Source organism: Cuculus canorus, chromosome 1 (assembly GCF_017976375.1).
Source record: "Cuculus canorus isolate bCucCan1 chromosome 1, bCucCan1.pri, whole genome shotgun sequence".
NCBI lineage: Eukaryota > Metazoa > Chordata > Aves > Cuculiformes > Cuculidae > Cuculus > Cuculus canorus.
The window spans coordinates 182,367,671-182,395,144 of NC_071401.1; the positions used below are offsets into that span (position 1 = coordinate 182,367,671).

Sequence of the window (27,474 nt, forward strand, 5' to 3'; positions counted from 1 at the left end):
TATAATAGGCAACTTTTCTTTGTGCCCACAAATGTAGGAGCAAGCCCAATACACATATTAAAATATAGATATCTATTTAAGAATATAGTAAGTATGTTGTAGATAGGAAAAGTAAAATCAGAAGAGTAAGTTCATGTGTTTTCTTAAGGCTATAGTGTGATGTACATGCCTATATATGCATATTTTATTTATTTATGTAAATGCAAACCCACATCTGTGTATGTTGCAGGGAATTGGAGAGCTGTTTGTAAAAGCAAACCAGGAAAACAACAACAGCAAAGTTCCTAGCACTGACAAAAATCTCTTCTTCAGCAATTTTCCCCTTCATGCCACTCCTGTTCTTCAGGATATAAATTTCAAGATTGAGAAGGGACAGTTATTAGCTGTTTCTGGATCTACTGGAGCAGGCAAGGTATTTCTATTTCTGCTATTTAAAAAAAAAAAGTCCTAATAATTTTAAGGAATAGTATTGTGTTGTCGTGGTTAGTTGTATTGTTACAGTATTCTTGCTGTCCTGAGCTCACTTCAAAAATGATGACTGAAGGAAAAAGTATGAATAAACTGTAAGTTCTAATAAAATGGCCAAAATGAGAACGAGCTTGCTGGCTATTTTTTTTTGTGCATTCAAGGATACAGGCTTAATAAAGAATAAGAAATTTAAACGACAAAACTGTTTTTCATAAGAAGTAAAAGGAGATTTGCAGGAGTAATGCAATCTGAAACCTAAAGTTAATGCTTATGGTGAGAATCTCCCTTCCTTTAAAACACACTGGAAGGCATAGCATGGATGTCCAGACTAAGCTCAGTGTGCTAGAAAGCAGGTTTTGTCTTTTTTTTTCCTGCCTCACTAATATTTTAAGGAAGAATTTGAACACAGGATGGTCAGTAACCTGACCAGCCTGACACAGATTAGCCAGGTAACTAACATGTGTGCCCTGGACATGTGGTATACCTGGTCTCTTGTGCTCTGGTTCCTACAGTGCCACACTCGGACAGGCTCTCTGAGTCCCATGTGAGAGTCTGGGGAGGGGCTGCTGAATCTGATGGTTTTCTGAAAAAAGTTGTGATTTAGGTTAATCATCATTTTAGAACCTCAAAATTTCATCAGTACATTTAGTTTGCAGATAACACATCCAATTAACCTAACTAATATAAAATTATTAGTTGAACTGTGAGCCTCTTACGCACTTTGAGCAGCAAGTAATTAGATGAGTCTTTCATTGGCAGTGGGTTTTCTGGGGATATGTGAAAGTCAAAGTAAACATTCATTATGTGTTGGCAACTTTTTTTCCCTGTTTAACAAATTATTGGTGAACACATTCTGATTTCTTTTACTTGCATGGGGCAAAATCTTTGAACCGTTGGAGTCAATAGCAAAGGACCCATCAATTTCAACATGATCAAGGCTTCTATATTGTTTTTCAGTAGTGGCAGGAAAGAGCGAGAGACTCAGGACACGAGGTTGTCCTCAAGCTGATAAGTTGATCTGTATATATTTCTGAATTAACAGAGTAGTTATGTTGTTGCTCATCTCAGATGGCTATTGCCAAAGCTGATAGTTGTAATACAACTAAAAAGTGCTGAAAGGCTTTGGTGTATCTCCTTATTCAGATACTTAGGAAACCGAGGAAAATTCAAATCACACTGAGCAGTTTATGTGAGTATACACACAACAAGTTTGCACTTCTCAATGCAATAAAGATAAAAGGCTTATAATATTATCTGGGAGATTTAAAACATTAAGATTTAGCACCACCACCACTTCCAAAAAATAAAAGTGCAAAACATACTAGGTGGCTGTCCTTTGCAAGTTGAGAAACTTCTAACTCAGCATTTTGGAAAACTTAGATTCTGGTATAATGGAAAGAATCTGGTGAGACTCCCCTGCATGTTGTATAACTTATCAAAAGGTCTCTGGGCTTGACAGCATGAAACTGTGACTTAAGACAGATTTTAGATCTTTGGCTGTTACGTCCCAACTTTGTTACCTATTTATTAGTGATAAAAACACTACTGGAATGGCTCTGTAGCATATTTTTCCTTGTATTTCTCAATTCTATTCTTTGATCTAGTAGCCAGTGATGTGTGACAAGGTTACTACAAGCTACTGATTAACTTTCAAATTATAACATGTCAGTACTGAAATTGCAATCAGTTCTTTTATGAAGGGAAATAGTAAATAAACTTAGGTCATGTATTCACGTAAATGACTTAACAGTTACAGAGGAAAATTCAGATCACACTGAGCAGTTTGTGAGTAATTGTATACACATGCACAAAGAAATTGCATTTTTCAAGGCAATACAGATAAAAGGCTTATGAACACTAGCAAAGTTGTAAACATGAATTGTGTTGTACAAAGAACAAACAAAATAGTTACTGTTAGATAATGTTAAAAATCAAACAATAATCTACATAGACACTAATACCTTATGTCTGCATGTGTCTCACAAATACATTTTTACCTTGTAAAATTACTGGAAGTTTAATTAAAATTACATACTTTTGCAACAGAGTGCTTTTTTTACACATTTTTTGTTGTTCATTGACTGATGTTTCTCATTTTCAGAGGCATTCCAGACCATATGTATCATTAAAATCTCCACTAATTGCAGCTTACACTAGCTTATAGGGACATTCTTTACAAGATGAATGTACCATTTAAGTGACTTAGCAGAGTGACTCTCTTTTTGTTTAACTTCTCATATGATTGTGTAGATCTCTGATTATATTAACCAACTGTTAATGATTTTTCAGACTTCTCTTCTGATGTTGATAATGGGAGAATTGGAGCCTTCGCAGGGTAAAATTAAACACAGTGGAAGGATATCTTTTTCACCTCAAGTATCCTGGATCATGCCTGGAACAATAAAAGAAAACATAATTTTTGGTGTTTCCTATGATGAATACCGATATAAGAGCGTCATCAAAGCCTGCCAACTAGAAGAGGTGAGTCATCCAGGGCTTTTTAAGACCTGTGGCCCAAAACAAGTGAAAAAAAACCACAGAAAAAGTCAAAGCGTGGAGCTTTAAGTAAGCAAGACATTTCTGAGATACAAGGAGCTGAGCCTGGCATCCCAATTTTGTGGAATTGCAGTTCAGCCAGTTGCCACATCTTTGGGAGACACAGGGATGGTAGTGGTTCTGGTAGTTTACACAACAGAAGCTAATTAATCTGGCTCAGATATTGCAAGGTGTTGGCCTTATCAGTCTTGCTAGTTAAAAACCTGGGTAAACATATTAATGTTAAAGAAATTATGTAAAAGATGTTATTCCTATGGATTTTTTCCCATGTTTCTTTCTCATAAAGAAGGTTCTCCTTACAATCTTTGAGAATGACCTTTTTTCCTCCTTTGTTTTGCACTTCGAAAATGGTTCTAGGAATAATTTGAACTCTGTGCCAGAAACCTGAATTATTTAGAGGAAAATCTTGACTGAAGTTGAGTTTTTCTGTGTGCATGTTGAAAAATCTCACACTTATTGCAGGTTCGATATTTATGTGACATGTAGCCCACAATTAGTCTAATGATATGGAAATGTCCTTGTGTATGTTTGATGTTGCCAGAGGGTAATGTAGTAAAAAGGTATCTTTTTATATATTGCAAGGTACAAAAGGATCCAGCATTTCAGACTTTTTCACCCTTATTGCTGTGCCTTAAAACACTGGATGCCTTAACATTACTGGAAAGCACCGAGACTATGAGCAACAGAAGAATTTTAATTTGTTTATTGATTGATTGATTTAATGAACTCATATAAGTTTATGGCAATTTGTGATAGAACACTAGAATGGGACGTTGTTTAGTCTAAAGAGTTCAGGTTGTACTTCTTTGGCTTGTATACTCAGCTTAAGAGATTTCTACCTTCAGCTTGTTATTCTTGCCTTGCGGCAATTCTCCTAGCCTTCATTTGTGCCTGTTCATGATGTTGTGCTCTGAAAAAGAAGACGAAGATTGAAAAGAAAATGATCATGATATATTGGAGAACCACATCATTCCTAAGCACTCTGCCAGGGTAATTTAACTGTATTTGTGTAGTGCACAGTACATTGGGATCTCAGTCTGGCCTGGGTTTTCCAGGCTTGATTAGGGTGTACACATCTCTCAAGTATCCTTTTTTCTCATGCAGCCGTAACTGTTGTCTCACCCAACACCAATCGCATTGGTGCCTAACTGACGGTCAGGCAGCAGATCATGTCATACCGTTGTGTGAGACGATGGGTGGAAAGCACATGTTTTAGTGGTGCTTCTTTAAGTGTAGTCCTGCTTGATGGCACATGCAGCAGCAGTATAGCATCATAGGTTTCACTCAGGATTCTTGATCCTCACAGCTCTGCTCTGTGGGATTCTCTGGCACGTGGGGCAAGGAACACCAAAGTGCAACCCTGTATGAGTGGGTGAGGTCTGAGTTGTTGGAAGGGTGCACAATGGCAAACAGTTGTGTGTTGGAGGCTTAGTGAGGGAAATCTGGCAGGTCTAAAGGCTGCTGCTTGCTATAATTTCAAGATGACATTGTATGGATATATAATACTGAAGAAGCATGAGAAGGGTTCTCAAATGCGTCTCTTTGTATCAATAAAAACATGTCTAAGGTACTTTGAAACTTCTGCTTTGCATGGCTTATATGCTTATTTTTATTGTAGTGTAGTCTGCTTTGTGTGTTTAAGATTATTCAGATCTTGATTATAGTTACATTTCCTGATTGTATTTTTCCTTTGAGGATTACTGGGGCATCAGGAGAGGTGAAATTATGTTTTGCAGTGTGGTTGTAATTACTGGAGTTTGGAAATCGGCAGAGGTTAGTTAAGAGAAGTGAAAGGTGATAGAACAACAGAAAAACTGCTCTGGAGTTGAGATGAAGAGACTATAACTAAAAGCTACCTTTGCATTCTTAATACCCTGCAGAAACAGCCTTAGTGACAAAAATTATTTTTGAAAGCCCAGCACAAACAAAATATGGCTAAAATAAGTGTTGCATAGACATTGCCCTTACTCTTGCATGATGCTACACTTTAGGGAGTGCCAATATGTTTCAATTCTGTGATACATTCTGGGAAGTGTCACAGTAAAAAACGTTTTACAAAAAAACATAGGAAAAGGGCTGCTCGTTACTTCTCCACTATTGTCTTGGGTTTTTTTTATTTTTATTTTTCCTTAAGAAATAACAAATATTTTAGCAAGCAAGGAAGGCAGCTCTTCTAGAATGAAGGACATGGTTTGCAAATATAGAAATGAAGACTTTCAGCCTCAAGATCAAACTATGCTAGCACAGATCAGTAGTCCTTACCACTTGTCCTTTTTTCAGTCGCTTTTTTGGAATAAATTGTTTGAATGCGTGTGATTTTGGGTGTGCAGATGTTGTCACAAATCTATTGCCTTTAAGATCTTCTATTGGCATGCTAAGAGAGTGAGAAGCCAAGATATAATTGGTACGGATTCTGAACTTTCTTATTTTCTAAAGACAGTCCCCATAGGCAAGACTTAGAGGTACTTGAAAAGTAGGGTAAGATGAATTGGTGCTGCTCCAGCTTCTGCTGCCCTTTTTTTTTTTTTGACAAGGTGTTATGCCCTTTTTATTAAGTATTTTTCGTCACATTCATGATTAAAATCAATTAGCAAGAGCAGGTGAACTTTTGCCTAGCACTTCAAATTAATGACAGTATGAACAGATTTAACACTGAGAAACTATTCTGCATAATTCACTGATTTTTATTCTCGTTGCTGAATAGCAAAAGCCACTGGGAGATGTGAAATGGATGAGTTTATATGTCTATGGAACATTCCTACTAAATTTGAAGTAATTCCTCAAGAGTAACTTCCTTGGTGATTGAAAGGTTCTATTAATGTTACAGCAGGGGGAACAGGAATATATATGTGAATTTGTAGGAGTAGCCAATTGGGTTTGCAAAATCTGTATTACAAATGTAATGAAAAATGGGGAAGAAATGTGGCTTGATTTTCAGATGTTAAAGTTGAAAGATTAGATTTAGTAGCTTACTGCATGGGGTGTGTGTGGATTTTTGTTTGCTTTTAGCACTTGCCAAGTTAAAAAGGTAAAGCCTTTGGACAGCTGAAACAGGAAACTTTTTATCTAAAGCTATTAATATTGAACAGCATCAGCTTTAGAGAATGTGTTCCTCTAGTCAAGAATGCAGAAGCAGGCCCATTATAGTTATTCTTGATAAAATACAAACAAGCATAGTATCCCATTTGAAGGGGTACAGTAATTCACTAGTTTTGAAACAATACTTCTATAACTTCCGTTTTTACCTTTTTGCAAAGTAAGATACTTTTCCACCTAGTTAGTTAATTTGATCCTTCAATAGTTGCCTAAGAGGCCATAAACATGTAATGGCAAACTACTCTTAAGAGATTACCACTCTTAAAGTAAACACATGTTCTGATTTGAGAGCCACCAGCTGCTCATGAATATAATGGTTAACATAGCATGCAAATAGAAGTGTTTCCATGCAAAATCAAATAATATAATTGCACTAAAGAAATCTGTGGGCAGATCCTGTGTGTTTTTTGAGCTGGTTTTACAGGGAGGACAGGAGATTTATTTTCATCTAAGGACTTGGATTACAGAGAGAATAACTAGAGAAAGAGGCAATCAGTATGCCAAGTGCTGGTTTGTGTGCCTGTATATTCAGTGTCTCCTTGCAAGGGATGGCATCCATTGCTGGGTGTTAAGTCACTGCGCTGTCAAGGATGCCTTGAAACAGAAGCTCACGTTCTTGCATCCCACTGTACTGCTCCAGCCGTCTATTTTGGGTTGTTTTAGTTTTTGTTGGTTGGTTTGGCTTTTTTCTTGGGCAGATAACTAAATTGGTAAGAATTGAGAGGTTATTACGTAAGATTTACTTAGAGAGAGAGTGAAATACTCTGTGCCCTGGTTTTGTGCCCATTGCTCACAGGGGATACTGACACATTGGAAAGTGCTTGAAAGTGAGGAACAATAAGAATTCTAGTCTGGAACTCAGTGCTTTGTAGCAGGCATTTTTCTACAAGAGCATATTAAAAGGTAGCTTGTTTAATCAGGTACGTGTCTACGGTGTAGACTGTGTGAGAGCAAGTCACTTAGCCTTTCTTCTTACCTGGGGAGATGAACTGGCATGTCAGGGTGAAGTTAGTCTTATCTGAATGTAAACACCTAAAATAGCTTGAGTACCTCTTTCAGGCAAAAAGTCCCCCTAGTATGTGAAATCTCGTCCTTCAACCACTGAATCTGAAACACGTGAGCCCAAAAGCTGGCTACCTTTAGGCTTTTTCCACCTTTCACTGCTATGATCCACTGGCTCGAGCAGACTCCTCCAACTGAAATTCTTGTCTGTGGCCCAAAATTGTGGGCAGGTCAGCTGTGAAGCTGCTGACAGAGTGAGTTCCCTGGGGGAACTGGAGATGGAGGGGCTAGTACAGTTTCCTTACAGCAAGGGAAGGAAGCCTCTCAGTCGGAGAAAAAAATAGACTCAAAACTCCCAAATGTACTGACTGCAAGAAATTTATTAGCGATCAAGAAAAGGTGTTTAACAGAGGCCCTCTACGATGTTCTCTGTTGGTATCGTTTAGTTAAAAACCTGTTTCAGTCAAGACAGCTCTACCCACCCCTTTCCCTGTCTTAGGTAAGGGCTGTGGACTGATTACCTTGGATGTTGTCCTATCTTCTCTGTCACTTCTGGAATCATATTTAATTCCCTTACCCTGCATTTAACCTACTCACACACAGCATTCCAAGTACTTCATCTTTCAAAAATCTGTTCCATGGGAATATTTCACCATAAAAAAAGTGTGTTTTGCCAGCATTCATGTCAGTTTTGGGTGAGCCTGACACTCTTGTGAAAATAAAGCTTATGCTTTTGGATTCTGTATCCTTCATGAATGGATCAGCTGTAATCTGAAAAAAAAAAACCCAAAACCTAAGTAAAATCAATTTGCAAAAAAAAATAAGTTGAAGTACTGATTTTCTGGCTTTGGTCCCAGGAAAATGAGAATTTGAGTATGGTCAAACTGGTTACCCAAAAGCCAAGATATTAAAAATTACTGAAAATTCTACGTCTTTTAAAAATTAACAGGAATATTAACTGTTAAGTATGAGTCTGAAACAGAGGACTTGATTTCAAAACTTAAAAGCTTCAAGTTTTTCCATTTAGTTCATATCTGTCTTGCTTTTCTGAAAATCAGGACAAATTGAAACTTATACTTTCTGCAAGATTACATTTCAAATTCCTCACCAAAAGATTTTTAGTAATCACTTAATTAAAATCCAGAGGTTTTTTTCAGTTCCATTTCTACCTCATGAGTGTATTAGAATTGAATATGATTGCTTGGAAGTACAGAAATTATCAATTTAGTGAAAGAGCAGTTACAGTAAATTTTCCTTTCATAACAAAAGAGCAAAAATTATCAAATAACATGCAACAGTCTTGCAGCTCCTGCTCAAAACCCTTAGTACTGCTTTTGCTTAACTTGCATTGAGCTTTGTTTGGCAGTTTATACAATAAAGGCCTCAGTATTTTTCTTATAATTAATTGCAAATAGTTGATACTACAGAAAGGGAAGTGCTAACTGTGTCAGAGGCAGCTTCTCTAAGACACAGAGAAAGAAGGCAATGGAAAAGGGGGGGCTTTGGTAAGTGAGAAGGAGGGAGCAGTGTGGAAGGGGGGGATTTTGTGGGAACTGTGAAAATAAACATGGGAAATGTTAATAGCAGTGAAGAACAGGAAGGGCTAGAGATGATAAAGAAAATGAGACTGCAGAAAAAAACAGACGTGAAATAGAGGAAATAGTTAGTGAAGGTGAAATGAAGAGTGAAGACTGCTGCTCTGTTCCGTCAGTTTCATGATTGTTTTTTATCTTTTTAGAGGAAAGACAGAAGAGGGAAGATAGGAAACCACATTAAGGATATATTTAAGGAAAAAAGAGAGGCCCCATAAGTAAAATGCATGGGTTCTGTCGTTAGAACTGCTTGAGTAGTTCAAGTAGCCTCGGATATATAAAGCAACTATTTGCTGAAAAGCATGGTTCTTAGTAACTCTTTTCTGTTGAGCTCTATTATCTTAATGGTTGCTAATGGTTTATCAATTATTTTGATAACAAAAAAGTTCTACAGAGAAAACTTCAAGTGTGAAGTCCATTCTGAGGTTTCCTGTTTTTGTAATGAGACTGTATTTCCTCTTCGCCCTGAAAGGAGCTTAAACTATCTCGGCTATGTTCTTCCACACCAAGCCCAAAGGCATTATGAGGTCGCTCCTTCACTGCTGAGATAGATGAATTTAACATTTACAATGTTAAAAATGCAAACAAATATTGGAAGAGGTGCCTTCTCCTTGGATGTGCAACTTGAGATTTGTTAGCTCCTGGTATTAGAAGCACTCACAAAAGTAATTAATGTCTGTGGCAACTGTGGCGCATTTCTTCTTTGAATAGTTGCCAATAGGTTTCTCAACTTAAGCATTTAGAAATAGATACGTTAAAGAAAATCCAGTGGCTACTTCATTAACATGCTGGGTTTTGTGCTGTTCAGCACCATTACGTTAAGTTTGTCCCTGGCTTGATTTTACTTCCTGCATAAAATGACAGCAAGGATGTATTTGGACCAGCCCTATGTACTTTTTTACAATAGGTAATGCATGTTCCAACAAATAGCATTGTGCGTCTATTGGACTTCATTGCTCTGTTTATGCCTTTGAAAGAAATTACTAAATATTTTTTAATTATTGTAATTAGAGCCTGAAAAGTTCTTTGTCTGTTCCGTGCTATATATTATCCTGAGGTGAAGGGTAGAAGAGAGCAGAAGGGGAACTCATTAAAAGTCTGATTAAAATTCCATGTTGACACACCTGCAAAGAAATATGAAATCCCACCACCATTTAAAACAATGGGAGCACTGGAATTAATTTCAGTAGGACGAGGGTTTTACTCTGTGTGCAGGGGAAGGCACAGTGAGCCCAGTTCTTCACCTGAGCTTTTTTGGAAGAAGAGGCAGGGTGAAGAAACAGCGATGGCTCTAGCACCGTTATAGGCAGCAGTACTGGTAGAAAAGGGAAACAGTTGAAATCTGCTTAGATATTTAGATACCTAACCATGCAAATCCTAATGTTCAGGTGAAGATATTGGGTAACTGTCAAAGTGACAGATGAATAAGAACTCACATGCTTAGTGACACCACAAGTGATTGGAGCAAGTTGTCTCAAATAAATGCAAGAAATAAATGAAGATTTTATGCCAGAATTTTGTATGTTTTCTCTAAATAATTCATTACCTGTAGGAAGATGATTTTGTCACATCCACAAAATCTTCCTTTAAAAATGTTGCTGGCACTGTTTCGCATCTGTCTTTCTGCAAATATCTGAGCTGTTGCATTAGTACCAGAGATTTGCTTGTGTGTCTCTCCTTTTACAAGAGGGAAATAACTAGTTAACATGTGAACAATTTACAAATCACCTGCAATAGCTTTTCCATACACAAGAGCATCTTGATTTTAAGGTCAGAATCCTCTAAGTCAGGAAGCAAATGCTATTATCAAATTAAAGAGTTGGGAGAATCTCCCATTTCCTGACAGACCAGGCAGTCAATTTCTAATCCTTGAGCGGCTGAACCTTTCATCTGTCACTGATCCAGGGCTGAACAGCATTGTTCACTCTTTTCCTGAGGTCAGGCCAATTTACAGAGGAGGAAGAAGGAAACATTTATCTGGAAGGATTTTTATTTATTTATTTATTCTACAAAATCCCAGAGACTTGGAGTGCCAAAAAGCTGCCCAACAGAGAGCCATCAAAATCATAGCAGAGTTGATCAAAGCTGGATTATATTATCTGACTTTGTATGAAAAGCAAAATTCTAGGGAGTGGATTAATTTAAAATCCCAGGCTGTGTTGACCTGGAAGTGCTTCATGTGTCTTCCAGTCTTTTTCCCAGAAGCCACAGAATTTCTATGGGTGCTGAAGAGTGCATGCAGACAGCTCAGCTCCTGCTTGCCTCTCGGCTGCCTGGGAGAGGAGAGACCCCAAAACAGGCTGTGTCTTCCAGGGCATTGCCTAAAGCCTTCTTCCAGCAGCTCACTTTCTGAGGTATTTTGCATGCCGCTTTCCCTCTCTGGAAATTGCTCTAAAAGGAAAATCTTTGTAAAGCCTGAGAACACGGGAGCTGATTTTGTCAGATATCAGATGCCTTGGTCAGCTTCTTTGGCTCTGGAGGATCCTTGCTCTGGGAGCAGGAGAGCAGCAGTCCGGTGCTGTTGAGCGGGAAGTGCAGGCACTGGGAGCTTCTGAAACGCTCGGGGCCTCCAGCTTGGTGCATGGCAGACTCTGCTGGAGTCACCTGCTGGAAACGGTGGCACACGGAGCTTATCTAGCCTGTGTTTCTGGGAGAAGTCCCCTGAAACTACCACCACCACAGTGGTAGTGGTGTTACTGCGTTGGCCTGGGGACATGGGCCAGGTAAAGCTTAAAGGCAGAATTAATATTTTTTTGTTGGGGCAATTGTAAAAGTAGAAAAACTAGGCATCCTTCAGGCACACAAGCTATTCTCCATGTTTCTACTTCCATGAACTATTGTGGTTTGCATGGATCCTCTCTATGGATCATCAGTTTTGGCGCTGAATATTCTTCTTGAGAGGATACCTCTGTCACTGGGGCATGAGGATGTCCTTTCCTCCTTTCTCTGTCTCACTGAGAGTGAAATGGTATTTTCTGTTTTTCTCGCTGGCTGAAGATTCATTTTTATCATAGTCATGAGTTGTAACTTACAGTCCAAGCAGTGGAACTTGGCTCCCAAACCTTTTGCGAACCTTTTGCAAACCTTAAACATTCCTGGCATTCCCAGCTAGGAATGAAGTATAAATTTCTCTGGGTTTTGAAGAGCTCAGATCCAAAGTTTGTTTCTTGTTTTCCCTAACTTCAGTGGCAAGTGCATTTATCATTGTTATCTGACAGAAAACTCGAATCGTTACGGCCTTGGATTGCTATTGTATGAAAGTATTTTCCTTGCTTTTATGGAGATCTGGCAATTAAGGCAAATATTTGTTATTGAGTGCAGCTCAGGATTCCTCTCTGCAGTAGAATGTTTTCTTCTATAACTATTTCTGACTATGTAATCAAATGAAAGAAATAAAACTCTATGGGATCTTTTTGGGGGTTTTATACAACTTCTGCCTAGCCTGCCTGTGCACTGTTGTACACTATGCTTCGATCCAGTTTGTAGCTTGAATTTCTTGGATATGGAAAACATGTCTGACTCCTTAAAAAAATTTGTTAACAGGACATTTCCAAGTTTCCAGACAAAGATTATACAGTGCTGGGTGAAGGTGGGATCATTCTAAGCGGAGGCCAGAGAGCACGAATCTCACTAGCAAGGTGAGTATTTTGCTCTCTAAGTAGTGTACTGTTTCATGTATAAGCAAAACATTGTGATTAAGTGCTTAGATATATATGGACCAAGTTCTGCTAAATAAATATCATCCAGTTGTTCCAGAAACTGTGTTTTGCTGTCTTGAGTTTTGCTATGTGATTGTATTTGTGATACCCCTGCATATTTATTTATTGAATTTTGAAAGTTTGATGTCAGTTGTATGTTATGGTTAGCTGAAGATGAATCTTTCCCTCCCCTAATTCAGGATACCATTTGGAGATTCAGACCTTTAAGTGTAGCTTTCTTAGTACCAAAGAAGGCCATAAAAGATACAAATAAGAAATAGTCTAGGATGTTTCCCTAATATGTCCTCTAGAAAGCAGTTTATATATTGATTAATGACGTACTCCCTGTCTGCAGGTAGCAAAAATGAAAAAAAGAAATGCCATGTTTCAAAAAGAGTTGCTAATAGTTTTGGCCTTTGTTGTATAAAGAAAAAGTGGAAAGTGGGGGCTAATTAGTACCTATGATGAATGGTTTGGCCTTGTCTGTTCGACCTTCCAACATTAGTAAGTAATTTTGAAGGTCTACAGAAAAATAACACTGGTGTTTGTCTTATAAATTAGCTGTGTGTTGCAGCAGAATCGCTTACCTATCACCAGAAATCCAGTAACGATATCTCTAATGTGTAAATGGCCCCATTTATTTCTATGCCAAGTACAAATTGTGCTGGTTCTCATGCTCAGAAACGCTGGGTAGAAGTAAAATCCGATTATGGCAAACCATACTTCCATCCCATGAAAGATTTACGTGTTTGTGTGAGGCTAAAATATGGGTTCATTAAAATAGAGAGGCTTTCAGTGTGGAACTTTGTAGCAGATTTGTGAAAGGGAAGAGGCATATGAATGGTTCTGTTTTATGTGGTAAGGTGAGAGTGGAAGGGAGGAGCAGACAAAACTTTTAGAGCAAAAAAACCCAGGCAACAAAAGCCATTTTGATTTTTGTTTAAAATGCAGTGTTTATGTGAAGTATTTCCCACATTCTAATAATCATGTCTGTCACTTTTCAGATGGTCACAGCTCATTTACTGCAGGGTCACAGAACTGATACAATATATTTATTTTCAGCTATATAATTATTTTGAAAACAAATATGCCAAATACAGTGGCTGTATCAGCTTTATGTTTTGTTGGGCTCCAGTCTAAGCTCAGTATCCAGCAAGGTGCACAGTTATTTAGGTGTGGGTTGTAGATGAAGCTTTGAGAAAGCTAGAGGAGAAAATTTAGGATTATAGCCCTGGGTTTTACCCATTTGCACTGGCAATCAGCTTGATGTTATTTGTTTGAACTGGTTGTGCACGTGTATCTGGTGTAGTCTGTGCAAAGTCATGTGAAATGAGAATCCTTGGTGGAAGTGCCATCAGCCAGCCGTGCTGAGAAGCAGATCAAGGTTGTCTGGGTCCATCTTTCTTACAGGGCACTGTCAGTGCCTGCAGCTACAGCTGGGGAAAGAAAAGTTCAAGGGAATAAACAGTGCATACCCTGGATCTGAGCTATCTTACCGGCCTGGTACCCTAAAGCCAGTCATGTATAGCTAATAAGCCCAATGTCCAAATTATAGCAATAACTTGAGTGCTACCATTATTCCTGGAAAAACATTCTGCTGATTAAAGCGCCAGAATAGCACGAACTTTTTGTTGTTGTGCAGCCAATCCATCATAATGTATGGTCAGTGAAATCCATTGTGACAGAGGATTTTTCAATAGTGTTGCTTTGTTTATTAGCATAATATACTATTATTGAGGGCTCTTTCTCCTGGTAGTTAAATACTTTCACATTGTTTAACATAATGATTTTAAAAGTCATTTCTAGAGTACTTAAAAAGGTAACAAAACTCATCTGTCCAAATTTTCTTTACTAATTACATCTTGATTCCTATCACCTCATGATTTTCATCCTCGCAGAGGAAGGCAAGAGGCCTCTTTTGAACTTCTGTTGAAACCGATTTAAAAAAACCCAAACCTCTTAACCACAGGTTTGGGTCTCGGTGAGGCATGTCCAGGCATATACAGCTTAAATTCCTGATGCTGCAGATAGCTTTTCATGTCCTGAACCTGAAGTATTGTCTAGTCCCATTTCAGGTAATGTTTGCAAGATTGTGGCTCACTAATACACTTGTCTTTGCTCGCTGGGTCTTTTTAAGTACTTTTAAAACTAAGTGCTGAGACCCAAGTCTTTTCACACATTTATTTACGTATGACCATAAAATCATGTAGGTTGGAAAACCTTGATGATCAGCAAGTCCAACTGTTAACCTAACACTGCCAATTTCACCACTAAACTATGTCCCTAAACACTGTGTTTACATATCTTTTAAATATCTCCAGGAAGGTATTCTTGTAGAAGTTCTGTTGATAAAAATGTGAAAGAATAGTAGCAATACCATAACAGTTAAGCACAAATTTACTGTCTTCATTACCAAAAGTTTTTGCTCAGTTATTCCCTGAGGCACTGGTAGACATTAGAGTTGGTACTGCATTCCCATTTAAATAGCTACTGTAGACTGGTGGGGACTGTCAGATTTGAGTTATAAACAGATCTTTAGAGTAGTCTGTGTAAAAGGCAGCCCTATAGCTTCCCTTGCATAGAAATTAATGGAAAACTGAGTTAGTTTGTACCATGGTCTGCAGCAAGGAAAGGTGTTATTGAAAGGTATCTAATAAGCATATTTAACATTTGAACTCCAGCTCTACATGGATGCTGTAGAAAAGTGTCAATTACAAGTTTTCAAGACAAAGCTGTAAAAGCATTATTTTTAAATTATATTTATATAAGTTTGTAAGAGTTGTGAAATTTAATGTCATTTTTGTTTTCTCTGTTCAGAGCAGTGTACAAAGATGCTGATTTGTATCTCCTGGATTCTCCTTTTGGACATTTAGACATTTTTACAGAAAAAGAGATATTTGAAAGGTACTCTGTGTTTGGATTGCATTTAAGAATCCCACTAAGCAGCGCAAAGTGAAAACAGGAACAGAATTTTAGTAACAGTAAAGAAATACTGAAATGATACAAATTATACCTTTAGGGCATGTTTGTTTTCAGGGATTATTGTGAGTGAGCATTTTGTATTAGCAGTAGGACGGTATACTGTGCTGGAAACAAGCCTGAGCCAGGTGTGAGCATTGTTGCTCCCTCTTCCATCTCAAAGTATTGAGCCTGTTATAGTCTGTTACTCCCAGACTGCATGGCTTTATATTTGGCAAGTCTGTGTACCAGAAAGACTTAAATTTTAAAGCACTTACCTACTTTGTAAGTATTAAGTTTTTACAAAAAAGCTCTATTTTGTCTTTTCTAATCACTGAAAAACTGGTCATCTAGAAGTGCCCACTGACCAAGAGATAGGCAGCAGGTTGGCCGAAGGCAGAGACCAGTGGGGTAGCATGAAACAGTAAGGATACACACTGCCATCCATTGGCTTTTCAGTCACCATAAGCTTGAAGTTTTGCAGTCGAGCTAATACTTTTAAGTTAGGTAGCAAAAGATCTAAGTGACCCTAAGATGTAAAGAAATATTTCATTTTCATGTTGAACTGTGCTTTTTGGTTTGAATTGAAAATGATTAAATTTTGCCCCTTTTTTTGCTTCCTGCAATAAAGTATTTGCCCTTTACACATCTCAGCTTTACCACCTCCTTTGTAGTTTGAGGGAGCATCCAAGGCTGCTCATACTGGGAGGACGGGACGGGCAGGTAAAAGCAAATAGATAGAATGTGAAAGGGATAAAGGCAACATTTAATCATGAAGAAACCCCCTAATTTTTAACACTTTCATCTTTTATAGCTGTGTGTGCAAGTTGATGGCGAATAAAACTAGGATCTTGGTTACTTCAAAACTGGAACATTTAAAGATCGCTGACAAAATATTAATTTTACATGAGGGAAGCTGCTATTTCTATGGAACGTTTTCTGAACTTCAGGGTCAACGACCAGACTTCAGCTCAGAGCTGATGGGATTTGATTCTTTTGATCAGTTCAGCGCAGAGAGAAGGAATTCAATTCTAACTGAAGCTCTCCGACGATTTTCCATTGAAGGAGAAGGCGTGGGATCACGAAATGAAATAAAGAGGCAATCTTTTAAACAAACATCAGATTTTAATGACAAAAGGAAGAACTCCATTATTATTAATCCCCTTAATGCAGGTAGGAAGTTCTCAGTAGTGCAGAAGAATGGGATGCAGGTCAATGGGATAGAAGATGGCCATAATGACCCACCAGAAAGGAAGCTGTCATTGGTACTTGACTTGGAACAGGGAGATGTAGGTCTCCTTCGGAATAACATGCTAAGCACTGACCATGTGCTGCAGGGTCGAAGGAGGCAATCTGTGTTAAACTTGATGACAGGCACGTCCGCACAGTATGGATCGAACTTTTCCAAGAAGGGAAGTACAACATTTCGGAAAATGTCTGTGGTGCCTCAGACTAACCTATCTTCTGAGATGGATATCTACACCAGGCGCTTGTCTCGAGACAGTGTCTTGGACATAACCGATGAAATCAGTGAAGAGGATTTGAAGGTGTGTGTTGATTTACATTCATCTTGTTTTTTCATATGGCGGTACTTCAGTGCGGTATGCTCCTTACATATTTTTTTACCTGACTATGTAAATTTGTATGCAGTACTTCTCTGTGGAATATCTTTTTGGAATATGTTAATTTTTTAAACTCAAATATAATATTGGAATCATTGAAATCTATAAGGAAGTATTTTGCCTATTTTTTATAGCTTTGGAATGCTATCTGGAGAGGATTTCAATACAGAATTTTAATCTCCTTCACTTTAATCTACCTTTAATATTCTTTGAACTAAAATGGAATTTGAAACCTCAGCATGAAAAAACAATGTTTGAAAACCTTTATGTAAAATTTGACATTTGAAACATTTAAGGCTTATGGAAAAAATAATATACATAGGAAGTACTAGCACAGTTTTTAAACCTGGAATTCAATCAAATTTGTCAGACTGTTCTGATGCAGATAATGAACAGAGGAATAAGCTGGATTTTACACTGTTTTTGTGGATGTGCTGGCAATTAGGCTATTAAGGTTGGGATTTATACCAAGAACTGGTCCAAAATTCCCTTTTTTTCTCGTAACTATCAACTGATCATGATGAACTACTTTCATTTTCAAAATTGACAGTAGATTTTTCACAGAATAGGAAGATTTTCTGAAGCAGTTTCCTAGGTGGAAAATGTGTCTACAAGAAATATTTACACTCATAATATGCTGAAGCATTGCCCATTTTTTCTTTTGTTTTATTGATCTCAGCAGAAAAAACTCCAAACCCTCAGTTTGTTTACAAATATACTCTAACAGCACAGTAATAATCTCCATTGAAAGAGAATAGCTATTGATTAACCACTTTCATATTTCTGTTAGTGCTGGGCAAATCATGGTTGTTTATTTCAGTGTTGTCTGGAAATTTCAAATCATCTCTAAACTATGTTGCTATATCAAAGATGACTCAACCAGTCAGTACTTTCTTCTCCAGCCGTTATCAGCCAGTCTGAATGCTGCAGTTCTATTATTTGGAGCGAGTTAGCAGGAAGAATGATAGCCTTCACCTGTCAGAAATTCTCGTAAGTAGATATTACTATCATTCTGACTATGGTCTTATCTATTCTTTGACAGGAATGCTTTGCTGATGATGCTGACAGCATGGGTACTGTTACCACATGGAATACCTATTTCAGATATGTTACCATCCACAAAAACTTGATTTTTGTTCTAATTTTGTGTGTGACTGTTTTCCTGCTGGAGGTAAGAAAATCTGCGCTTGATGTCATGTTACTGCAATTGTTGTTTGTTCAAACTCTGTTGTTTGTGACAGAAGGAAAAATGGATAAAACATCACGTATATATCGCTTATTGGCAACTGTTTAATGATATTGCAGTTGCATTTCTACTGTTTAGATGAGCATTTCTCACCAAAGATATTGATTAGTGCATGGCAGCAGAAGACTCACCTTCTCACATTATCTTTTTCTTCTTTTTGCTGCATGGTACCATAAATAAGAATTGTTGACCTGTGCGGGTCTCTTGTTCACAGGTGAATAATCTTCCATTTTGCATTAAAAGGTAGCTTTGCTGAGATTTCGGTGTCTAACAACAATCACTACTAGATTTTTTTTTTTTGGATGAGCACATACATTAATTCTGGAGAATTGCTTTAAGGAAAAGAATTATTAACTTTGCTCCTAGTGAAGGAAGACTGGTGGCTAAGGCAAAGAGCTGAATACCTGTAGCGGCATTTAAAGATGGATGGGATTTTCCTGCAGTGTGCAGAGAAGTCTTTTTCCAAGTAGAGTGGAAAATGCTGTCAGAAAAAGTGTTGAAGAACATCTATCTGATCATGCAAGTCTTGACTTTTTCTTGTAACAGAAATTGCCTACTCTTTGTCTCACAATTTAGGATAGAATTTTAGCATATGTACAGGATTTCATAGTGTCCTCTTATACAATTAATATCCTAAATCAAGTGTTTTTTTCTGAGGGTGGGAACACATTCCAGAGGGAAGACTGAGAGACTAATGACACTGTATTCATGTGTCAGCTTATAAAGTATCATGCTAATTTCTCTTGGCTTTTTTCAACATGAACTTAAAGGAGAGAAGAATCTATTAGGAATATAGGACTAGTTTCTAGCTGATTGTATCAGTGAAAGGTTTTTAGCAGTTCTGTGGTGGCATTCAAACTTCTGGTATCATCAAACCTGGAGAAGGATGTGATTGATGGTATCCTGAATTTACACTAAAGTTATGTTGCAGGTGATTTACATTAGTTGTTTTGGACCAGAAATAGAGTCTGGAACTTAGATCTAGTTTGAGATCCTAAATTTTTAAAACACCTCCAGAAACAAGATTTAGAAGTGTAGCTGTTCTTATCATTTCACTTTGATGTTCATGGTTGTGGAAAACAGCTGTGTAATCTTACAACAGCAAAGCTGAATTTGAGTTGTAGGAGGAAAGGAGATTTCAACTTTGAGATATATCAGATTTATCCCCCTATATTTAGAGTATGTTTCTAATCTTGAATACAGATTTTTACTTTTGCATTAGACTAAACCCTTTTTAAATTATTTAGAAGCCTCATCCTCTAACTGAACAACAAATCTTTTGGCAAAGAATGTATCCATCTAAGTTAAAGTTTCCCTTGTGACTGTTGCCTAGGTAAAAGCCTATTGATAAATTAATGGGCTGGAAGATATTCAGTCGTAGCTAGATAACCTTTAGCAAACCTCTGTGCTTGACATGAAATACCATGCCAAGTGCTTAAGTGGCTTGTGCTAACAGTTTATACCCTTCTGGCCTTAGACAATGAAGAGAGACTGGTGATGAACATCCAAGTGCTGCACTGAGAAAGTAGTGACAAGTAAATTGAAAGTGGACTTTTGACACCCTTCAGAGCTGAATAGGACTATGATGGAAACGCTAGAAATGCTATTTTAGGTCGAGAATGGATTGTTTTGTATTGTAGGTTCCAAAGTGTGTCCACACAGATTGCCATAAATAGGACATTGTTTGTACATTCTTCCTAGACTTACGGGGGGGGTGTGTGTGTGTGTGTGTACCTTATTTAAGTGGCGCACAACAGTGTTTCCTAGATATAAAGCCAGAGACTAGGGTTGTTAAATGGGAAGAAGAGCAGTTATGAATGGAAACACATAGAAAGGCTTTATGAAGCTTTTCTGTAACAGTAATTTCTACCTGAATCTTTCCAGCTGAAAAAAAAAACCACAAATGGTCCTCTGTTGTGAGGAGTCAAGATTAGAACTGAATTCTGCTGGGAGATGAAAAAATATTGTTGTGAAAGAAGCCTGATCCTAACACATGCATAAATTCAGATCATCAAGGTCAAGCTTGAGTTATTTACTGTAAGACCTCCGAAAGTTAGTGGTTCCTAAGGAAAAATATTAATTATGTACTGAGGTATTATCATAATACGTTCCTTTACCAGTGCCATAAAAATATATGGGAAAAGCGTGTGAGAAGCTATGGTCAGACACATAGAAAAAGATATCATGGGGAGAAATAGGGCTGATTGAAATGTGTTGGACTAGATGATCTCCAGTGTCTCAGTGGACAGACAAGAAAATGTGTTAAAGAGGAAGCTTCTGTTAAGCACTGAAACATCTCACAAGGAAAAGGATGTAATTAAACATTTTAAAAATCCTAAAATAGATTATTTGGAGAGTTATGTGGAACTAGCATCCAAGCTATATCAGACAAATAAATACTTTTAATATGGATATCTGCTAGAACGACAATGCAGAAATAACAGTGTTAGAAGTTTGGTATTCATATTTGAATAGCTGGCTTTGAAGGTATTGAGAGACTTGTGCTTTTAGGACCATCAAGTAATATTAATCTTTAAAACTTAAAATCTGTTAAAACATAGAGCAAATGTTCTTTTTCATTAGGAATGCATTAGCAGCCTTTGTTGCTAGTATGGTAAAAACCAATAAAAGACTATTTAGGCACTTGAAAGCCTGATTGTAATACAAGTCTAAGTGTAGATTTCCTGGTGGGATGCACTAAATGGTTTCTGTGGAAGGAGGATCAGATATGACAAGGTTTTTGCTTCAGGGAAGTTTGACTTCCATCCGTTCATAATGCTGTCTCTACAAACTGTTATAAAGTCAGTGCAAGAAGATAAGTAAGAAAAAGTACATAATATGATAAGATAAAACATTGACTGTGTTTTCTTTGGTCACAGGTAGCTGCTTCTCTTGCTGGATTATGGTTTCTTAAGAAGTAAGTACTGGTGATCATTTCTTGAGAGGTTGGGATCTCTTTTATATTCCTTTTTGCTATAAATAATTAATAAATTCTGCCAGAAGTCTGTATGGATAGGCGATAGCTTATATCCAGCAAAGTGGTTCATAGATGGGTGGTCTAAATACCTCATGTAGGTGGTATCTTAAGCCAGTCTTTTAAGTGCTAACAATGAAATGGTTTGTGCCTTGTTATTAAGCGCATAACAATGCATGCAAGGCTTTTCCTGGGTCAGCTCACTCGAGAGATGCATGGACTTGATTATCCCGAGTACACTGTGGTTAACTGCAATCTTTCGGAGGTGCCAGGTGAGACATTTACTTAGGAACATTTTAAGGGAGCAGTTTCTATAAGTCCCCATTTGTACAGTTTCCTGTGCTCACCTGTGAAAAATTCCCAGATGTTACAGGGTCAGGCGAATGAAGGTTAAAACTTGCTGACTTTTCCTGGGTTTGTGCTTTAGATCCCTGTTTTTGTATTGCAGCACTAAGTGTTTGAGTACAGAAAGCATATGGTAACTTAGGTCTCGTCTGGAGGAAGAGGGATTTATGTTTATGTCTCCTTACAATAGGTCACTAATGCTTTTGATTTTTATACTACACCTGAAGCATTTTATTTCCATAATAACTCACTTTTCCAACACGTAGACTATTTTTTTTTGTTAAAAGAGGAGGATACGTTTTTCTTGATTAGGCTAGGTTTGTCAGTGATTAAAGAGGCAGTAGATTTGCAAGACGCTGCCAGAGCAGTTCATTTTCACAGTAGTTTGGAAAAAAAACTGTTGGAGAGGTCATAGTTATACACCAATGGCTTAATTTCCATCTTGGTAAAAACCCTTAATTGCATGATTGCAGAAATTACAATAAATGCCTATAGGTGCCTGAATCACCAAAGGCATCTGAGGAGCCGTTTATTGCCTTTATCTCTGAAAACACACAGACACAGACGCAGACACACACACAGACACACACACACACACACACACACTCTTTGCCTTAGTGTCACATGAGGTCATTCGTAATTTACATTTCATACATACAGGACAATATTTTAAAAATGACTGGAAGTATATATAACTGACCAATAATAATTTTAAAACAAATGAAGATTGCACTACTGTTTGTTTAGTGGAGAAAATAAAAGACAAAAAGCGCAGTTTCCAGTAATGCATTTATTTTTAATTTCCGCCACACAGGACAGCTTTGAAAGCAAATGAAACGCAATCAGATAACAGTACGTCTGACAAACCTCCTGTGATCGTCACTGACACTAGCACCTACTATATCATTTACATCTATGTGGGAGTGGCAGATACGCTGCTTGCCATGGGAATCTTCAGAGGTTTGCCCCTTGTGCATACACTTATAACAGTATCTAAAACTCTTCATCAAAAGATGGTGCACGCCGTTCTTCACGCACCTATGTCAACATTCAACTCTTGGAAAGCAGGTAACTGAGATGAGAACTGATTGATTCATATATGGGTTTCATTTCAATGAAACAGTTTTTACTCTGTTAAAGGATAATGTTGCTTTCCATTTACATTTTCAGTCAAGCTGAATGTTAAAAGTTTGCTATATAAAGTAATTTCTGAATCTTTTAATGAATGTTGATTGCACTTTAAGCTGCCATGTTTCAGTTGTCAATTCTGATTCTGAAATATCACCTTGTACGTTGGAGAAAATTAACTGTTACCTGTTTGAGGTAATAAAACTCAAGTAACTTCTGATGAATAGACTTTGTCTAAAACTACAATAGAAAAGATATATTCAGTCATGTGGTGAGTGACAAGGAGTCAGATGTGAATGATAAATAGTGCTTTATTTCATGAATAGTCCTAGTAAAATGGCATAAAATTTCAGTTAGTGTGAATAATGGTATGCGTATTCAAATTCAGCTCAGGAGTTGATTCAGAGTTCATTATATAACTGGTGCAACAAGTTCCATCTCCTGCTGTACGTGAAATTCTTATCCCATGCCCTTCTTACTGGCGCATACTAGGTTACAGAAGACACTGGTAAATGCAATACAACATAGGGTTTCTCCTTCATTTTCCTATTATGATCTTAATTATGTTGTTAGCTGGTGGTTAATACAGTAATTCTGCTAAGAAGCTGGTGAATAAACTCATACAAATGCTGATGTGCAAATTATCTGTGTTTCAGCAGAGGCTGCTGCATAAGGAGTACAGACATTATGCTTTGTGCCTCTGTTTCTGTCCTGTTTAATTATGTTTCTTTGGTTTTATTACATTTTCCTGTTTTTTTTCTGAGACACCAAAAACTGAAATTGAAGTTGTGGAGCCATGAGGAAAAAAACTCCACTAAACTATAATGGAGTGACTTGTACTACAAAAAATCTTGTACTTATCCTTAATACTTTGTATCAGAAAAAGTTGTACTTTTTGTTAAATTAATGAATGTAGGATTTTTGGGATGTTAAAATGTCTAACTTGTGGGGTTTTTTGTTGTTTTTTGGTTTTTTTTTTTAAATCTATAGGTGGCATGCTTAACAGATTCTCAAAAGATACGGCAGTACTGGATGACTTGCTTCCACTTACAGTATTTGACTTCATTCAGGTTTGTAGGATAAAAACTCTAAATTTTGCTGTCTTATAGCACTGTAAAATTTCAGTTGTACGTCATGCAAAAGAAAACATATTAGTAAGAAATAACAAGGTGAATTAATACCCTCTTCCTTTTTTTTTTCAGTCTGTATATCTGTTTACGTAACTGCTTATCTGTAAGTCAACTTCATTGCTTCTTTTTTGAGTACTTGCCTCTATGTGTGCCTTCACCGTTCGTGCCAACCTCTTGGAGTACTCAGACTCAGAAACATTTTTGCCCTGCAGAGGCCTACAATACAAGTATCCCTGCTGCTGCCCACATTAGTGTTCAAAGGTGTAAAGAGCATTCTTCAGTTTCTCTCAGTTATGTTGGCTCAGAAGTGATATTTTTTCGTGCTGTCATTTGATTGCATTCAGTCATTTTCATGACTTTACCTCCTTAGCCTCTTCTGTTGTCAGTTTGCTGACATCACCCTGAGTTTACTTATTCTCTTTTGTTGAATATATTCTCGGGGTTTTTTTGTTCTTTCATCTTCTGTGGAAAATCTTCCAGGCTTGCCTTATTGGGCAGTTTGACGCATGATGATCAACTCTTAGTTTGGCAGTCCTGGTCTTATTCTTCCCCATCCGTCATGAATTTGACTGCTTAGTTTTGTCTTTTATCCTTTGCATCTTTGTGGCTTTCCTTGAGACTTTGGGATTTAAGCTGAGTATGTCAGGCACTGGGTAACTACGGTGGAGGAGAGCCTTAGGTGACTCTCTTTCTTGGAGGAAGTTTACATCCCTAGGAGTATTTATTGCTTTTGATAGAAAGGCTTGTTTCCAGCATTCCTCCTTGGAAACTCCATGCATTGCAAGTTCTTCAGTTTTGGAAGACCTTCCATTCTATCCACACTGAAGAGAACATTGAAGAAAGACAGAGACAGAGGCAACTCCAGTGTTTCTCAAGGAGGATGCCTTTGTTTGCTCCTCATCCTGCCTATGCTCAGACTTTGTGGCTCTGTGTAGATCACAGCATGCCTCATTAATATCCTGCCGCTAATACTGCAACACCAGCTTTTCCTCAGATAGAGCTTGTTCCCAGAACATTTTAAAAATAAAAGTAGATCTTCCCCAACCCTCCTCTTCCTTTCTGCCTTTATTTAGGAGATATGCAGCTCTGCTGTAATCAAACCAAACACACTACTGTGCAAATTGCCTGCCTCCATCTGTGAGTTTGCTCAGTTTTATGGCCCCTACCAACGTGGTGGTCTGATGGAAACGGAGTCTCTTTCTTTATATCTTTGTTTGTAGTTCATAACTTTGGCCCACAACTTTAGAAAGGTCAGTGCAGCTCCACATGAAGAGGTTTAAGGACATTACAGATCTACTTCATGGCCTGCTGACATCATGAAGATTTTCAAAATGAGTAAACACAGACATTGAGACCTCTGAATAATGAACGTTATCTTTGGTGTGATCAGGGTTCACTACTTGTTTCTGATATTTTGGATCTGCCATGAGGATGTTATTCCAAAATAATTTTAGTCTGTCTCTACATTTCAAGCTTGCTACAAGAAACAGACTAGTTTTTCCTGTTTTCAAGGGTAAGAAAAATCCTCAGATTTGGCTTTTCTGTTCTAATGCCTTTCAGAGGCTAATCTATGCTCTAATGTCTCATAGGTTCACCTCTGTCTCTTCAGTCTCAGCTGCAGGGGCTCCTGGATGTGCATGATAAGCTGCCCTGTCTTTCCATGTTCTTTTGTTGAAGATCATTGAACCTGCCCACTGTCTTGAATGCTATTTACCAGTCATCTCTTTATAAAAAAATTCTTCTGACCCTCTATAGACTCAGAGTTCTTTGGCAGCTTCAGGCTTTCATGGACTTTGCTAATGAACAAAGTCATATTCCTCTGGAAGATACAGAGAAATTATATGACTTCTGTCTTCTGTGCTGATGGCTGCAGAGTCACAGAATGTGGAATGGACCTCTGGACCTAGGGCCTGGGATCTTTCCATCCCCTCTGCTCAAATTGGGTTCAGCTAGAGCAGGTTGCTCAGGGCCATGTTGGATTTTGAATATCTCCAAAGGTGGGGACTCCACAAACCTGTTCCAGTGTTTAACTGTCCCAACACTAAAAGTGCTTTTTCTTATGTTTAAATGGAATTTTATGCATTTCAGTTGTGCCCATTGCCCCTTAGCTTCCCACTGGGTGCCATTGAGAAGAATCTGGCTCAGGCTTACTAGCTGCACACCAAATACATACTGGTATTTATATAAATTGAATATAATTTTAATATATATGCATAGTTTATAAAATTATTTTCATATATACACAAATGTATAATTTATACAAATATAGTAAATACGCTTAGGTACTTATGCAAAGTGATAAGATTCCCCCTAAGCCCTTTCTTAACAATCGCAGCTTTATCTGCCTGTCCTTGCATATGAGATGCTCCAGTCCCTTTATCATCAGAACTTTCACTGGACTCACTCCAGTATGTCTGTATTTCTCTTGCACTGGAGAACTTCCTCCAGATACAGTCTCCCTGGTGCTGAAGAGAGAGGAAGAATTACTTCCTTGATCTTCTGACAATTTGGCTGCTGTCAGCTTCCCTTGCTGCAGGAGTGTGTTGCTGCCTTATGGTCCATGAGGACCCCCAAGGCCTTTTCCACAGAGCTGCTTTCCAGTCAGTCAGCCTTCGGCCTGTACTGGTGGTTGCGGTTGTTCCTTCCCAGGTGCATGCATCTACGGAAAAGTTTGGCTTTTCTAAACGTTCTAGGATGCCTAAATCTGAGTCAGGTGGAGATGGAGACTTGGTCTCTGCTAGCCTTCAGTTTGTGTTTGCATGAGTTTATCCATCTGACTTCTGAGATTTTCCCAAGAATTTGACACAAAATTTTAGAGCTGGTTCTTACTCCCTCTTCTATGAGAATGAGCTGGTAGATGACTCTAGCTAACTCCTTGTTTAGGGACACTGCCTCCTCTACTGCAACTGTTGATGCCATGACGTAGTTTTTCTTAGGACTTTTATGGGCATTAGACATATAAGAGGACCTTCCATTTTAGGGAGCACGGATTTTCATCTAGGATGAATCAAGCTTCAGGGTGAAAGAGGCCAGGGTTACTCTTCAGTCACTAGGATAACACCCAGTTGCCCATAAAAGAAGTGGTATTAACCTTTACATCAATGACGAGAGACAGCATCTGTGATGTTTTCTCTGACAGCCGTCTGACCTGCTTACATACTTCTTGGGTATGAATATCAGCCAGCTAATGACTGCTGTAGCGTTACTACTACATCCATCTGAGTCTCCTGCCAGTCCTTTCAATGGGGTCATCATTTCTTGAAGATCCTTCATGTGAGATGCTGCTAGCATATATTGCTTGTCCTTAGGGTTTAATGTGACACGCAAAAGGTCATAGTGAACCACTGAACATTTATAGTAGAGAGAATATGTTATCATGGTGACCTTTGCAAAATTTGAGTAAATTAGGGAAACAGGAATTAAAATAGTCACTGTGTGACTGTGTAATCTCAAGTAATGTGAGAGCCATATAACTTGGCACAATATCAGTTGAACAGCTCATTCATTTCTTAATTAGAGATACAAGAGGTACTAAATTCTGTAGTTTGAAATAATGAACAAACACAAATCCATTCTTACATTGCTACAGACTAGTGCTATGCAGCCTTCACAAGCATAACCCACATCACCATTCTTTTAAGAGAAATAAAGAGAAGAGT

At 37.9% G+C, this 27,474-nt stretch overlaps 1 protein-coding gene across 1 annotated transcript in view; it reads left to right on the forward strand.

Moving 5' to 3' along the window:
• Positions 1–27,474, forward strand: part of CFTR (CF transmembrane conductance regulator) — an 86,510-nt gene that overhangs the window by 31,005 nt on the left and 28,031 nt on the right. Inside the window, exons 10-18 of the mRNA XM_054056732.1 lie at positions 230–412; positions 2,758–2,949; positions 12,258–12,352; positions 15,230–15,316; positions 16,185–16,917; positions 18,035–18,163; positions 21,118–21,155; positions 22,372–22,625; positions 23,676–23,755. Of these exons, the coding sequence (XP_053912707.1) occupies positions 230–412; positions 2,758–2,949; positions 12,258–12,352; positions 15,230–15,316; positions 16,185–16,917; positions 18,035–18,163; positions 21,118–21,155; positions 22,372–22,625; positions 23,676–23,755 (1,791 nt within the window). The remainder of the gene's footprint in view (positions 1–229; positions 413–2,757; positions 2,950–12,257; positions 12,353–15,229; positions 15,317–16,184; positions 16,918–18,034; positions 18,164–21,117; positions 21,156–22,371; positions 22,626–23,675; positions 23,756–27,474) is intronic.